General features: G+C 27.1%; 1 protein-coding gene across 1 annotated transcript in view; it reads right to left on the bottom strand.

The window, feature by feature from the left end:
• Positions 1-414: 414 nt before the first annotated feature.
• The window catches only part of LOC135952597 (uncharacterized), a 234,651-nt gene continuing 218,777 nt past the window's right edge, over positions 415-16,288 (bottom strand). The window contains exons 10-11 of the mRNA XM_065502613.1: positions 2,955-3,095; positions 415-1,143 (exon numbers count right to left, since the gene is read on the bottom strand). Of these exons, the coding sequence (XP_065358685.1) occupies positions 945-1,143; positions 2,955-3,095 (340 nt within the window). The 3' untranslated portion in view covers positions 415-944. The remainder of the gene's footprint in view (positions 1,144-2,954; positions 3,096-16,288) is intronic.

Here is a 16,288-nt window from a genome sequence, read left to right as displayed (position 1 = left end):
TTTGTTTATTAAATAGAATTAGTTAGTTTTAATTTGTTGATCTTTAAAGCTTGCAACACCTTGTGTTTTTAAGCTAAAAAATAAATAAATTTCTGTTTTCTATACATGTTATACTTTTTAAATAGATTTTGTCTTTAGTTTTACAAAACAACGTCTAAAAAATATTTAGCTGCCAGTTTATAAGATCTTAAAAAATGTTTCATGTTTTTTCTTTGTTTCTTTGTTTTTTCTTCTTTTGTTGATGTCCTCATAAAAAAGGTACTAAAGTTACAAGACGTTGTTAAACAAAAAATAAAAACCAAAAAAAGAGAAAAACAGTTGCTTAAAAATACAATTTGTTTTTTTTTTTACTTTTTGATTTCTTTAACATATTAATTTTGTTGAAATTAATAATTATAATTAATAACAAGTTGTTTTTTTAAAAAAATGGATGAAATTGTTGGTTTTTTAGAAATGTATCACTTTTAAAGCTTAAATTGTTGTTGTTATTGTTGGTATTAATTAATCTATATAAAACTAATTGTAACGAGAGCTTTTGAGAGCTAATTTATGAAATTTGTTTTTTTGTTTTGTTTAATTCTTTAGTAGTTTTAGTTTAATTAGTATTAAGCTTTCAATAGCGAGCTTAAGCTAAGAGAGCTTTTTTAAAAATCTCTTTTAGTGCTCGCTTTTTGTTTGTAGGATTCGTTTTGTTTTTTCTTCGCTATTTTTTTTTTTTATATAATATTTTAATTTAACATTTTAACAAAAATCATATATTTTTATATATGTATATAGGTATTTCTTTTTATATAGGTATATATAAACAAAAACAATTAATTACTTATTAATTACTAATTACTATATTTTTTGTTGTTTATTTTTCTTTTTTGATGTTTCCTTGGTTAATGTTAAGCTTAAACTAATTTATTTAAGTTTGGTTTGAGTTGCTTTAAACTATAGCGCTATGACGATACATTATCTTCTGATGCATCAAATTCTTCTGGTGGATTTTTCTTAACACAATCTCTTACACCCTGTAAGATGATAACAATTCTACGATCCAATGCCTCCAAATGTGGCTCCCATAGTACCGGACTCACGGGATCAATATTCATTGATTCGCGCAATATTTGTGATAAAGGCTTGGGTCCATTATGATATCTGTGAGAAAAAGAAATTTTGGGAAAATTGTAAAAAAATATATAAAGAAAGAAGCTGCAAAATAATTTGAATTGTGTTCTAATCAAACAATATAATGGGATGAAACGACTTCTTAACGAATACTACAATCTATAAAATTTGTTTAATATTATTTAATAATATCCACCTAAAAACCAAATGCTGACAATTTGAGCAAAATCGTATAACGTTTGCAAGTTGCATATTTTATTTGAAGTAAGGTGTTTTGGGTCAAAATAGCAATATCTTCAACAAAAATATTAAAATATTTTATAATGATACAAAAAAAAAATCATATTATCATAGCTTATTTCAAATCCCGGATCTTGTGCTTCTTAAAAATATTTAAATTTACTCGATTTTAATAAGTGTCACATGAAAATTAAAAATGCAATTTTTAACTGTTATGGGTTATAGTTAGCCATATTTTTTTTCTATGGCTATTCTTATAGTGACAAATTCAATTCTTTTGGAACTAAATGTTGAAAGAAGTGTTTATTTTTATTGAATGATATGGGTTTCATCTTTTAAATAAAACAATGATATGGGTTTCATCTTTTAAATAAAACAAAAATAAATATATAAAAATCGGTTGGGAAAAGTCTGAGTTTTTTTTTTTTTAAATCGAAAAACTAGGTATCACAAAATTAATTTTTTAATTGATTTTTTATTCACTTACGTGTTTTGGAAAACTACTTTCAAATGCTTTTTCACTATTATAAAAAAATTTTTCTAGCTCATGTACTACTTAGACCAAAAAGAAATCTTCAAACTTATCTCCGTATCGGAGCCACTTTCCAACCGATTTTCTCTTGTTTCATAGGTAAAACATATATAGTTACCTTAATATAGAAAGGCCATAATTTTAAAATATTTGGGGGATTCAAACTGTCTCCTATTAGGTCGTATTGTCATAAAATATTTTTTTAGTTTAAATAAATTTTTGTTGGGTTTCAAACAAAAAAGTTATAAACTAATAAGACTTTTAGAACTATGTTTATTGGTTTGTCATAAAATAACACTTTTTTTGTTTGCAGCTCAACAAGAATTTGTTTAAACTAAAAAAATAGTTTACGACATTAAGACAATACGACCTAATAGCAGACCGTTTAAATCCCCCAATGATATTTTTTTGTGCACATTTCAACGAATTAAAAATCTGTATTTGGGTTTAATATTATTTTTTAAGCAGGCTGTATTCAATACTTTTAAATTCGAAATATTTAAGGAAATTTTTTGAGGTTATAAAAATATGTTTTTTTTTGATAAAATTGTAAGTCTTTAAAATGGTTTAATATCACGCTAACTAACAGCTTTCATTTGACACTAATTTCTGTTTGAAAGCTAAATGTATTTGGAGATAAGATGCAGCTGTAATGGATGATGTTATCACATCACGACTTTTATGAGTGAACGAATTTTTTCAGTGATATGTATCACTGATTTTGTTCATTTCGAAACCCAAAAGAAATAAAAACCATTTTAATTGAATTTCAACGATTCAAAAATTATTAATTTTCCTCAAATGCATTAAATTTTATGATTTCTTTTGTCTAGATATGTTATAATGGCTTAGCGAAAATAATTTAAAATATTTTTAAATATGAAATGCAAAAACAATCTTTAATTGGATTTTTCTTTTAAACATTTAAATTATTTATTTAATTCATTCTTTAAATATTGATAAAATTTTCAACATTTGGTTTTTAAATGACGTAGAAAAATGTTAATCCCTGAGATCATTGAAAATCCAAAATGTTCCTTCTCTTATATTCATATACTATCCAACTTACTCTAATAACTTTTTAACGGTGGATTTTCTTAACATACAACACTGCAACATGGGTGCCAAAATGGTTAAGTCATCATGAAAAGCCTTTCCAAAGCCACGGCCATGATCCAAGTGCAAAGTAAACGTATCATTGCCATAAATTCTGTAATAAAACGAAAAGTAGAAAATAATTTCATTAGTAAATAAAAAGATTTATCAATAAAAAAAAAAATTTTTTCAACATAAAAAAAGAGTGTTCTCATTCATAAGTATAGTCTGCATGTAATAAAACCTTAACAAGATAAAATGAAAAGAATTTTATATTCAAAACTTTTTTTATGAGAATTATTTTTCAGGATTTTTTATATATATTTTTTTTTATTCCTTATCTATTTATATTTAAAAAACTTTTTACATTAAAAGCCTCTTATTGGCTTTAAATAAACATGTCAATGCATTTCAAATTGAATTTGTTTGTGTAACAAGTTTTAAAAGCAAGTAAACATTTTAATTAATGTTTCTATACTGTCTGATAGAATTGTAGTTATTTAAAATAAAATAAAACAAGTACAAAAGTATAGGCGGTCAAGACCTATCATAGATTTTAGACTCATTAAAGTGATTCTCGAATGTGTATAGAAACATTAATTAAAATCGGAGCTTTGACTTATAATAGACCGATCATCATACCATTTCGCGGAATGATTTGCGTATATGTGTTTGAAACTTATTTGTGTTGAATTTTATTTGCATGCTATCATATTTCGGAGATTTGTGCTCTTTAACGAAATCTTATGGACTGTTCAGAGCAAAATTTTCTGTGGATATCTATATAATTAAGATATTTATAAGTGCTTTATTGTATGCAGATAAGGCAGTTATATGGAAGTCAGGAGAAATAATGACCGATTGTAAAATAAATTCAATCGTCTTGGATATTAAAAAAAATGTGGGGCAAAATTTTATGGAATTATATCTGTAATTGCGACCAGTAGTTTGGACGGACTGATGGTCAAGAAGAAAATTATACAGAACAGATTGGTATACTTTCAGGTGGCTTGGATAATATTTTTGCACATTACAAACATCAGCACTATCCCCAATATGGTGGTGTAGGGTATAAAGCTGTGTGCCTATACATAGTTACACATTTTCAGAAAATAAAAGAAATATTTTATGCTCTTTTTTTTGTCAATGTTTTTGTTCTCAGAATACTTTAAAAAATTCCTGCTATAAAAAAAACTCTATCATCGATTCTATTTTTTTTTTGATTAGACTTTTCGTTTCGTTTCAAGTTTTTGTTAATTTATTTAAGGTTTTATTTAGCTACATGTCCTCGTTAGTCGTTAACGTTCTTGTTGCTTTTGTTGTTGTGTTATTGTTAAGTGCTTAATGGAGTTGATTTTTTTTTATTTTGTTTCTGTGGCAGTAAAATTGAAAATATTTGTTTTTGGGGTCAAAAAGTTAAGCCGGCCAATGTTAAACAAAAGCCAACAAGCAGAAATTAAAAAACTCAAATACACAATTGAAATTAATTTCAATGATAATCGACGTATTGAAATTGAAAAAGTTTCCAGTTAATTGTCTAAAATGGTCATTAAGAGTAAATTTTCTTTCAACATTAACAATTATACCATGGAATTCAATGCAGTGCTGATAAAATTTTCAAATTGAAGAAACATTTGAGCAGTATTTTAATGTAATAATAAGTTGTTGCCATTGTTGTTGGTCAATTCCCCTTGGGAAACTTCAGTGGTTTCAATTCGAAATAATGTTACTTTTTGTTAATTAGCGAAATACAGAATTGATTCCATTTTCGATCAGAATGGAATTGCAAACTGCAGTGTGGATAGTATATATATTCTGGATCGTTATATAGATAGCGAAGTCGATATAGCCATGTCCGTCTGAATGTTGAAATCAACGTTCCGTAGCCCCCGGCTCGGTTGCTATATAAAATCGACAAAATCCACCCACAAATGGCTGAGACATAATCTCGATTTTTTGATTTTTTTTATCTATATCTGATCCAGATCTGGACTACTAAAGGTAGGGCCACACATGACAAATATTTGATGAAAAAGACGTAACCACTAAATAAATTATTTGTATTCTTTTATTTATTGCAAAAACTTATTTTACTTGGGAGGATTCAAAACAAAAAATGTAGTTTTATTTTATTTGATGCTGTTTGATCTTACAAAACACTTGTAAGAGTAAACATGTCAAATAAATTTGTGAAAAAAAGTGGTTACGCTTTTTTGAGCAAATATTTGCCAGTCTGACCCTACCTTAAGTCATTAATATAGAGTCTATGGATATCTAATGATAGATATTTCAAAGTCCATTGCAACGATGTATATAAGGCTATAGTAAGTTGGAACTGCAATGGGTCAAAATCGGGAAAAATATTTTTTAACCCGAATTTTTTTTTCATCAAAAAAATTGTTTGTCATAAATTCTTTTTTCAAAAAAAAAAAAAATTTGGAAAAAACTTTTTTAAAAAACAATTTGGAAAAAAAAAATTTAAAATTTTGTTTACCTAACAATATTTAAAAAAATTTATTTTAATGTATAATTTGGTGAAGGGTATATAAGAATATAGCTCTTTTTTGTTTTTATTATTCGAGTGATCGATTAGTTTTTAAAATTTCATCGATTATTCGAACGAATAACGAGTAAAAAATATATTAAAGACCAGAAAGTTTTTAAATTTGTTTATAAATAAAATAAAAATACATAATTAATAATATATTGATAAAATTAAATCTAGATATTACAATCATCAATCGGAAAATTTCTTTTAATTTTAAATTAAAAATTCGTTTGAATGAAATGACAGTTACTCCGTAGGCTATTTGCATTTTGATTGAAAATATATAAATACAAATCTATATACAGTAGAAGACAAAACTGTTCACGATTATATGAATTTTTAGTTTATATATTATTTCTTGCACATAACAATTGCAGCGATAATTTTTTTGTGAAATATTCCAAAAATTTAAGTCTCTACGATTTATATAAGACTACATTTTTAAAAATTGGACAATTAATTACAAATCTATGCTTAAACATATACATATATTTGAAAAGGAAATGTTTACTAAATGTTTATTATATCGAGATCCCGTTATGGATCCACTTTGATTTTTTTATGCTTGAGGAAAATCTTTAGAAAATGGAAGATATCTTTATTGAGTTATTCTTTGTTGAAGGAAAATTTGGTGGTGTAATATTTTGATTATTAATTAGAATTCTGCTAATATATCGCCAAAATTTCTGTTTCGAAATCAATTCAGTCTTTTTTTACTAAATAACAAATATTTTATTCCGTACCTCTTATTTTCATTGGTTCATGTCCCAAATTAAACATTTCGAAAGACTTGTTTTTAAAATTGTAACTTTTTGCAGTAATATTTATATATTTATAGAAGGAGCTATCAGAACACTTATCTACAGTGATCGAATGACTCCCTTTATCTTTAGTTATTTGTCAAATTTCAGAAACAATACAATTTTTGTAAGTTATTAATTATTACTTATTTAAATTTGGAATTATGAAAAATTTTAAGCAATTTAAAAAATTTAAATATACATTAGAGTGTGCCTTAAAATTAAATTTTTTGAAATGTTGAAACGGTACTTTTAAAAAAACGAAAAGCACAGTCATGTGCTCTTAAGGGTTAATTTCCATTTTTGTGCTGTTGTAAATACTAGACTTCATGTTATATTGTTCTTAAGTTTCATCTAAATCGGCCCAAAAATATATAACATTCGCTATCTCTCCATGAAAAATTCCAAATATTGAAAAATTTGACCTTTGACCCTCAAAATTTAAGGCTTGGCGTGGTCCGATTTTAGTAAAACATTCAGACTGTATTTAAATTGACCTGGACTATAATATTCTGAATTGGTTTTACTTAAGAATCATAGCAGTAAGGAAATTCGGCTCATTCGCCAAAATATGGCCAAAAAATTAGTTTTTCTCCAAAATCGTAAAATTTAAATCGCAGGTACGGAAAAACTATAAGAGGTATTGACATACTTTTTTCACATTTTTATTCCCTATTATGTTGTCAATAAATCCTCTTGTGATGATCAAAAAATTCTGAAATTTGTTTAAAAAATTTTTAAACATTTGTAATTGGGGTTTTGAAACTGCTGTTAAAAAAATATTTTTTTTTGGTTATACCTGCGAATAGGTTAACTGTATCCTATGAAGATAAAAACTCATATACAAGTAAATATGGATATATTTAAAGTAAGAATAAACTTTTGTTTTAATATTTCTCAAAATATGTTAATTTTGTTCCTACATTTCTTGTTCTAGTGGCCTGAGACACGATAATGGCCTGGCGATTTTTTAATAACTTTAACATTTTTTAACCAATTTTTATCTTTTATATCTTTTTGGGACGAAAATTACGTACAAATTTCGATTCTTTTAAATTAAATTGCAAAAGTAATTATTTAATGGCAAACATTTAAAAAATAACTGATAAAATGCATTTTTCCCCCTTGTAAATGCATCTCAAAACTAAATCGAAAGTCGGCACGGGTTGCCCTTCTTAGAACAAGCTAAACATTTTTTTGGTAATATTTTAGGTCATTACGAAAGTTTTCAGGGGGTACCGTTTCAGCATTTCAAAAAATTTAATTCTAAGGGACACTCTAATATACATATGTGTACATTTATTCGTTTTATTCGATAATTCTACATAAAATTGTTCGAATTATTCGTTATTCGAAAATGGTAATTTTTAAATTGTTCGAATAATTATTCGTAAGAAATTATTCGATTAATCGAACTGCATTTGCGTGATTTTGCACACGACTGTCCGACTTGATATATTTTAAATAATAAAACGATATGTTTCAATATATCTACTTGTTGCTAAATATAAAATAATACATAATTTCCTATAGAGTTTTACGGAATTACAAAATTCTCAAATCTTCATTTTTTTTTTTATAAATTTACTCTTCATTTTACATATCGCTTCAGATGTGTTTAGTAAAATGGAAAAATTTTTGCATATAAAATACCACAATTATAATAACAATAAAACCTTAAGTGTCCTTTAACACCCCCTAATGCATTTGTACATAATTGCCACTTAAAGACACTTTAAATGCAAACATTCACATTTACATATGTACATAATGATGCATATGCATAATGCATACATATTTATATAGTACATTAGGGCCACTCCAAAAAAAAGTTGTGGTTATTCCCAACTAAAGTAAAAGTTTTATTCAGTTTCTCTTGGGTTCAGTATTTAGAGAGCAGGATCAATGGATGAAAAGGTTCGGTTTTTAAGATTATGTTCAAATTTCTCGCAAATAAAACTTAAATTAAATTATTTAACAAGTTTTAAAATTCATAATTTCACCAAAACGGGTTTTTCCGTTTTCGAAATTTAATCTAGTCCAATTTTTTTTAATTTTAATTTAGGAAACATATTGCCTTTCCGATGTTAGCGATATATTCAAGACACAAAAACTTCACTTAAAGTATTTATAAAGTCGTACAACAATAAATATAATAACCAATTTATTCATTTATCGCTTAATATAAACAAAAACATTATTAATGTTAATCACGAAAAAGCATAACAAATAAATATATTTATTTTGGGTGAAATATTGCAAGTATTTTAGTTAAATTATAACCCAATGTCATTATAAAGTTTTATATACCAATGGAAAGCTTAAGAAATTACGGTTATTTTCATATCCATATTGTGACTGTCTGGAACAGATACAAAGCTAACATCTGATCTGGCAGAAAATTGGTTTCGAAAAATTCAAACTTAATTGAATTATAAACAAGTAAGAGTTCTATATTCGGCTGTGCCGAATCTTATATACCCTTCACCAAATTATACTTCAAAATTTTAAATATTTTTAGGTAAACAAAATTTAATTTTTTTTCCAGTTGTTTTTTAATTTTTTGGAAAAAAATTTTTTTCGATTGTTTTTAAATTTAATTTTTTTTTTTAAATTTTAAAATTTTTTTTTTAAATATAAAAATTTTTTTTATTTTTAAAATTTTTTTTTTGTGAAAAAAAAAATTTGGGTTAAATTTTTTTTTTCCGATTTTGACCTATTGTAGGTCCAACTTACTATGCTCTTATATACGTCGTTGCAAATGTCTTTGAAATATCTATCATTAGATTTCCATATTGTCTATATTAATGTCTTAGTAATCCAGATATAGGTCAAAAATCGAGGTTGTCTTGGTTTTTTCCTCATATCTCAGCCATTTGTGGACCGATTTTGCTGTTTTTAAATAGCAAAATTCTCGAAAGCTTGTCTGACAGAATTATTGAAGATTTGGATCCCGAAGATATCTGGGGTCTTCAGAAAATTGATTTCAACAGACAGAGAGACAGACAGACAGACAGACGGACATGGCTATCTATAAGGATCCAGAATATATATACTTTATAGGGTCGGAAATGAAAAATGTAGAAATTACAAACGGAATGACAAACTTATATATACCCTTCTCACGAAGGTGAAGGGTATAAAAACGGAAAAAACTGTTTCGGTGAATTTATGTGAGGTGTATGAAGTATTAATTTAAATAATTATATGTTAAAAATTACTAAATTTCAATATTTTCTTGACTTGCATTACACCATGTCCAATTGTATTTCAGAAGTTTCCAATTGTATTTCAGAATATTCCAAATGAATTTCAGAAATTTTCAATTATATTGTATTTCAGAATTTTCTAAATGAATTTCAGAATATTCTATTTGCATATCAGAATTTTCCATTTGTATTTCAGAATGGAAATTTCTATTTGCATATCAGAATTTTCCATTTGTATTTCACAATGGATGAAATTCTGAAACACAAATGTAATATACAAATGGAATTACAAATATAAATTTCTGAAATACAATTAGAGAATTCAGATATACAAATGGAAATTTCTGAAATACAATTAGAAACTTCTGAAATACAATTGGAAATGGTGTAGAATTCCAATACGACATACAAAGCACCTTTCAAATCCCTTTCACATGATACCAATATTTCATATGTTTGCTTTGTGAGATATATGAAAAAAATCTTAAAAACTTTTTGTCATTTGATCCTGTTCACCAAATGCTGCAGCCAAGACAAACATTTTGCGAAATAGTATACTCAAAGTTGGGAACATCGACTAATATCGTCCACCCTAATATTCGTTCATTCATACATACATATGGGCAATTCCATGTCATTGTACGTGACATTTGTACGCCTATAGAGTGGAATAGATTTTGTAAAAATAAGAGTATCTGAAAAATAATTTGGTCTTTATGTACCATTCAGAGAGCACTATATTTTAAAAAAATAATAAGTTCTTTCGAAACATTGTTGTCCAAAATATCGAGCAAAATAAGAGTATATCGTACGTGACATAAAACCGAAGTAATTTTGAGGTATTTGTAGAAGTATGCGAAAATTTTGCGAATCGTAAGAGGCGTTATGTTTTCTTTTAATTTTCTACGCTAAATCAAAAATTTTTCCTTTACAACACGTCATATTTAAATAAAAACAATCTTTGGATGATTTTATAATAAATAAAATTTAATATTGTACGTGACATACCGTACGTGACAGATTTATCTCTTATAGTAAAACAATATATATTCTGTAAATATATCTATGCAAAAACAAACAAAATAAATAGCTGAAAAAGCAATCAATGACAGTCAAATTCATTTCATTCTAATTGGGAGCTTAGTTTTCGCCGAAATCTTAGCCTAAAATATACCAGTTAAATTAAAAAATTAAATATAGTCAGTTAAACTATTAATATGCCAATAAAATATTGTAATAAGCTCTAAACACTTACACATAGTAACATTTTAGTGTTTTCTCCTAATCAAATGTTTTTTCAGTCGTGATTGTCATTCTCGTGGAATTGACCATATATGCAAACATGCATGGATATACATATATAAATATGCATTTGTATGTGAAGAAGTGGTGGCAGTATTGCTAGCAATAATAGCAAGCGACTTTGAAAATCTACTGAAAGTACAAACACAAGTACGTATGTCTAAGTACTTTTAGTCATGAATACACACATACAAGAATTTCCATATGCCTCAATAAACATTCAAAATCAATTTAGCATAACAAAACCCATTTTCATAACAAAATAATGTTTGAATTTAATGCACCGCGTTCAAAATGGTAAATGTTAGACAACAAAATACTACAAATATACATAGATACCACCTAACTACATGGACACATACATAATGTTAAAAAGGATATTTGAACACAGATGAAAGGCAAACATGAAAATAGAAAGATATATTACAAATACATGCATATCTACATATACATACATATGTATTGGTTGTTGCTACACGAGTATCAAGAGTATCTAATGTAAATCTGAATGCACACATTGATTTCAGCTTTTTCCAATACAACACCTTAAAGGGAAAAAATACTGAAAATTGTACGCTGTCATGCTCTACAATTGAAAAATAAGATCAAGTTTGTTTCTTCTATACAAACGTAATTTTGTAAAGGGTCCACAAAATGCCAGAGCATTAAAGGAGGTATAAGTAAAAGCAAATAAACTATTTAAAATTGTTGTAAAAATTCATAATTTATTAATATAACACCCACCTTAAAGTATACCGATCGACTTAGAATCACTTTCTTAGTCCATTAAACGATGTCCGCCCGTCCGTCCGTCTGGCTGTCCATGTAAACCTTGTTCGCAGAGTACAGGTCGCAATTTTGAAGATATTTCGATAAAATTTGGTACATATAATTTTTTCGGCCCAAGGACGAAGCCTATTGAAACTGGCTGAAATCGGTTCATTATTTCACCTAGCCCCCATACAAATGTCCTCTCGAAATTGGACTTTATCAGTCATAAATGTTTAATTTATATAAGTATCTACACAAATTTCGCTCCAAATAAGTTTTATATATACACAATTCATGTCACCAAATTTTGTTACGATCGGTCCATAATTAGTCATAGCTCCCATATAGACCCGCTTCCGAAAATCACTTTAACGTGCTTAAATCACTTAAAAATATTGGTATATACACAAAATTCAACATAAATAACTTTCATATAGACATAAATCACACGACCTAATTTTATGGTGATCGGTCCATAATTGGTCATAGCTCCCATATAAGGTCCACTTCCGAAAATCACTCACGAATATAAATTATTGATATTTTAAAAGAAAAATATGTTTACTCATTTACTTGGTGTAGGACATTATATGGTCGGGCTTGACCGATCATACTTTCTTACTTGTTTTATTAGTAATTAGTTAAGAACCACCGTTCCGTGATGAACTGTACTAAAAGGCTTTTAATCATCTAAAAGAGATGATAGCGAACAACAAATCTGTGGTCGTATGAAAAAACTAGTTACTCCGCTTTTTTAAAAAAAAAAAACTGAGATAACACCAAATACACTCTGTCAGATCGAAATTTTGATATAGTTTCTCATTTAAAAACTAGCTAACTGCATGTATTTTTTTAAAAAAACAGAAAAATTAGAACAACTTTGTTTCGAAAACTAAGAGAGAAAAAGCGAATCCAAAGATGGGACCAAATTTTGAACTTAAAAATAAAAAAACTCGGCTTATTTTTTATATGTATATAAGAATAAAAGGAAAAAATAGTTTTAGAAAAAACTGGTTAACTCCAACGGGTAATTTAAAGTGCTGAGTCAAATAAGTAGTTAATGTTTTTTCACAAATGATTTCTAAAGTTGTTTAAATCCATAAAATATAAAAAAAAATTAACAAAGTAAAGAATGAAGTTTTTTAATATTTTATTGTTAAAAAAAAAACAAAAAATAACGTTAAAGTTAACAATTCATGCATTGATAATGTTAAAAAACATTAGAAAAGGCCATAATTAAATTTTCATCACAAATATTCTGATCAGATTCCCTCCCGTACAATCTACAAAACAATTGACCAGTTAACTCTTTAGTTTTCGTTCTACTTTCAAAAATTTGAGCTCGTTGAACATGATCCTGAATTCAAGTACAATACAAACGTATTAAGAACTTTTTTACAATTTAATAAATTTAAATGTAACATTTATTTGTTTTATTCGATTATTATAGATAAACATTTTCGAATTATTCGTTATTCGAAAATGGTCATTTAAAAATTATTCATATTAAATAATTAGTGAATTCATATTAAATAATTAGTGAATTATGTTTAAAACGTTAAGTGTGTTTTTCTTGTGTTTTCAAAAAATGTAGTTAACTAGTTTTTCCATACGACCACAGAAATATTTGTCCAATTCACAACCTAGTTGTATGTTGTACGTTGTATGTTACAACTATTGTGGTTGTGAACACAAATTTCGCCAAGTCGTAAGTTTACCCTGCCGAGACTTGACAATTCCAAACGAAGATGATAAAAAAAAACATTCCAAAATCTATTAATATGTAAAATTAATAATGAAAGCGAACTAATGTGTGCATTGTGTAAAAAATGCAAACAATTGACAAATATTTAAAACAAATTATAGTTTTTCATAAATTAAATAAATTTACTGATTTCAGTGTTACCGTTTGGTTGTTATTTTGCACTAAAATATTACAATTTTTTTGTTTACGTTTAAATATGAACTTTTGGTAACACTTAAATTTCCATACAACATTCGAAAAACATATGTAAAAATGTTGTAGGTGTTGTACAAAACATTTATATAGAAATTATCAACAACATTTGTACAACTATTGTACATTCAGACGACTTACAACTCATACGACTGTACAACATCAGTTGTGAATTGAACAATTGTTTTCTGGGTACTTAAGAAAATATAGAACGAGCATATTTTGTTAGTTTTAAAATTCAACCAATGATCTCAATGTAACTGTCCATAAGATTGATCAAATTGGTTAATATTTTCAGTGCAGAAGTTTAAGACTTAGAGAAACTATACGCTCTAAAAAACTGATCTAAATCTGGAACCAATGCTTGCATTCCTTTCAAATATGAGATATTTAGTGGGAAGAAACAAAATTTTTGGCCATCTGAGGTATTGTAAAGTTGTTGAAACTTGATACACTGGATCTTTATGATTATACAAAATCAGAAGTGAATTAGTTTGTCTTTTATTAATGTTTGAAATTCATATTTTTTTTCAGAATGGTGTATAATCGCTGAATTTGAATTGTATATAACCACTTATCCAATTTTAGAGTTTCAAAAAACCATTTTCTTTTGAACACTGAATATTGAACAAAAAAGTTGACCTTGAACAAAGGATATCTAAAAAAAAAAAACGTATCTTGCTTATAGCAAATATCACGAAAATCAGAAGATATAAGGTTCAAAAATAAGTTTTTTTCATTTTTTTTGTTTTGTTCCTATAGTGAACCAAATATCTCTTAAGCTATTTATCTCTAAGTAACAAGCAAAATAAACATGAACTCCTTATTGCTAGAAATAGATTTGTAAACAAAACACTGGGCAACACAGCAATATTGTGTGTAAATTAATCTTTTCGTTGAAGACACTATATGAAGGCAATGCGAAATATTGGCTATATGTGTAAGTGAAAATGAAAACCATAGATAGATATAGCTTTGTGCCATTAAAGCCTTAGAAGATTCATTTAATATTTATGCATGAAACACATGCAGTGCAAAAACGTACCACATATACACGTGTACACTAGGGTGGCCCTAATTTTGAACTTTTGCATGGTCTTTGTGTTCTAAAATTCATATGCTGAAAATTTTAGCAAAATCGGATAATGTTTAGAGGTTACACATTTGATTTGAAGTTTCAAGTTTCGGGTCAAAATAGAAATATTTTAATAAAAAAAAAGTAATATTGAAAAAAAATCCAATTCAGAATTATTTTTGTATTTTATTTACTTATTATATATGTATTAGAGTTCGTTTGTGACCAGGTCACTTCATTTGTATTTCGGGTATCATAATTTTTTTAAAGGTTTTTGCATAAATAAAACGCACCAAAAGATGCGGATTTTGAGCACATTTTTCTGTAGAGCAAAAACGGTTGAATATATTGCAAATCTGATTTCACCAATGGATTCTGCATTAAAAATTAATACAATTGATCTTTTTTGAATCCTTAGAAATAGTTCCACAAACCAACAACAGGGGGCGCAAATCTCATAAAAAAAATAAAGCAGTTGCATAATGTTTCCCAACATTTCTATTTCTGGAGGATACTAATTGTGGACACTGTTGTTTACCGGCCGATTAACATTAGTTAACGTAACTGTGGACATTATTAACATATCTATGGATATTATTAACATAGCTGTGGAACATAAAATATTGAATAAAAGCTTTGAGTTTATCATTGTAGAAATAGAACTTTTCTGAAGCTACTGGAAGGAAAATGGCGCTGTCCATAAATAATGGCAGATGCTGCAGTCGCTGGTAAGTTTATCATAGGCGCTGTTAGAGTTAACAACAACTGAATTCTTGTACATTATAAAGTGTAATATAAGTGTGTGTAAACAGGGAGTGACTATTTAAACTGCTGTTGTGTAAATTTGACTAAATAAAAAGTTTTTACATTGTTTATGCCCGTAATTTCAACAAATATTTACCTAAACGGTAACTTGACATTGATTTCAAATCAATATCAACGGGTTAAAATTACCAAATATTTTTACTCCATACGTAACTAAGCCCTAATAGATATCTATTTGTTGAAATTACGGGCATTAAACTACTAAACATTTAAAGCAAATAAATCACCGTTTTTAAAAAGTAAAAACGTAACAATATAATAGACTTTTGAAATTGATAACCCATTTAAATTTGATAACAAAAAATTATAAAAAAAATTTTTAAATCAGAATTAAAAATGCAAATTTTAACAATTTTACCCATTATGGTTTAGACCGATTTTAAATTCACGGATTGCGAGGAAATTTTGATAAAAATTATTTCTTAACTCTTTGGGGTTTGGTGGTTAGTTTACTAACCACATTTTCTATAGTCTTTCAAATCATAGTTTATTGGCATCTATTGTCATTTTGCTAAACAACTATATTTTTTGAAGTCGTTTATAATTGTTTGCAAAACTTTCTGTTGATAGAACTGAAAAATTCTATGTGTGCAACAGAATCATTCGATTGGCAACAAATTCGGTTGCTATCACGAATCTGTTTTTTCTGTGTCGATATAGATATAAAGCATCGAAAATAGTAAAAGTGTAAAATTGGGGTTACCTTTATGTACATATGTTAGGAATGTATGTATGTATGTATATGTGTAGGTACATGTGTATGGTGAGCCGTTGGCTGTAGGATGACTCTTTACATCCTGAGTTACTGTGATTCCAAGTAT

Source organism: Calliphora vicina, chromosome 1, assembly GCF_958450345.1.
Source record: "Calliphora vicina chromosome 1, idCalVici1.1, whole genome shotgun sequence".
Taxonomy (NCBI): domain Eukaryota; kingdom Metazoa; phylum Arthropoda; class Insecta; order Diptera; family Calliphoridae; genus Calliphora; species Calliphora vicina.
Note: the sequence above shows the minus strand (reverse complement) of the source record. Positions and strands in the feature narration are given on the sequence as shown.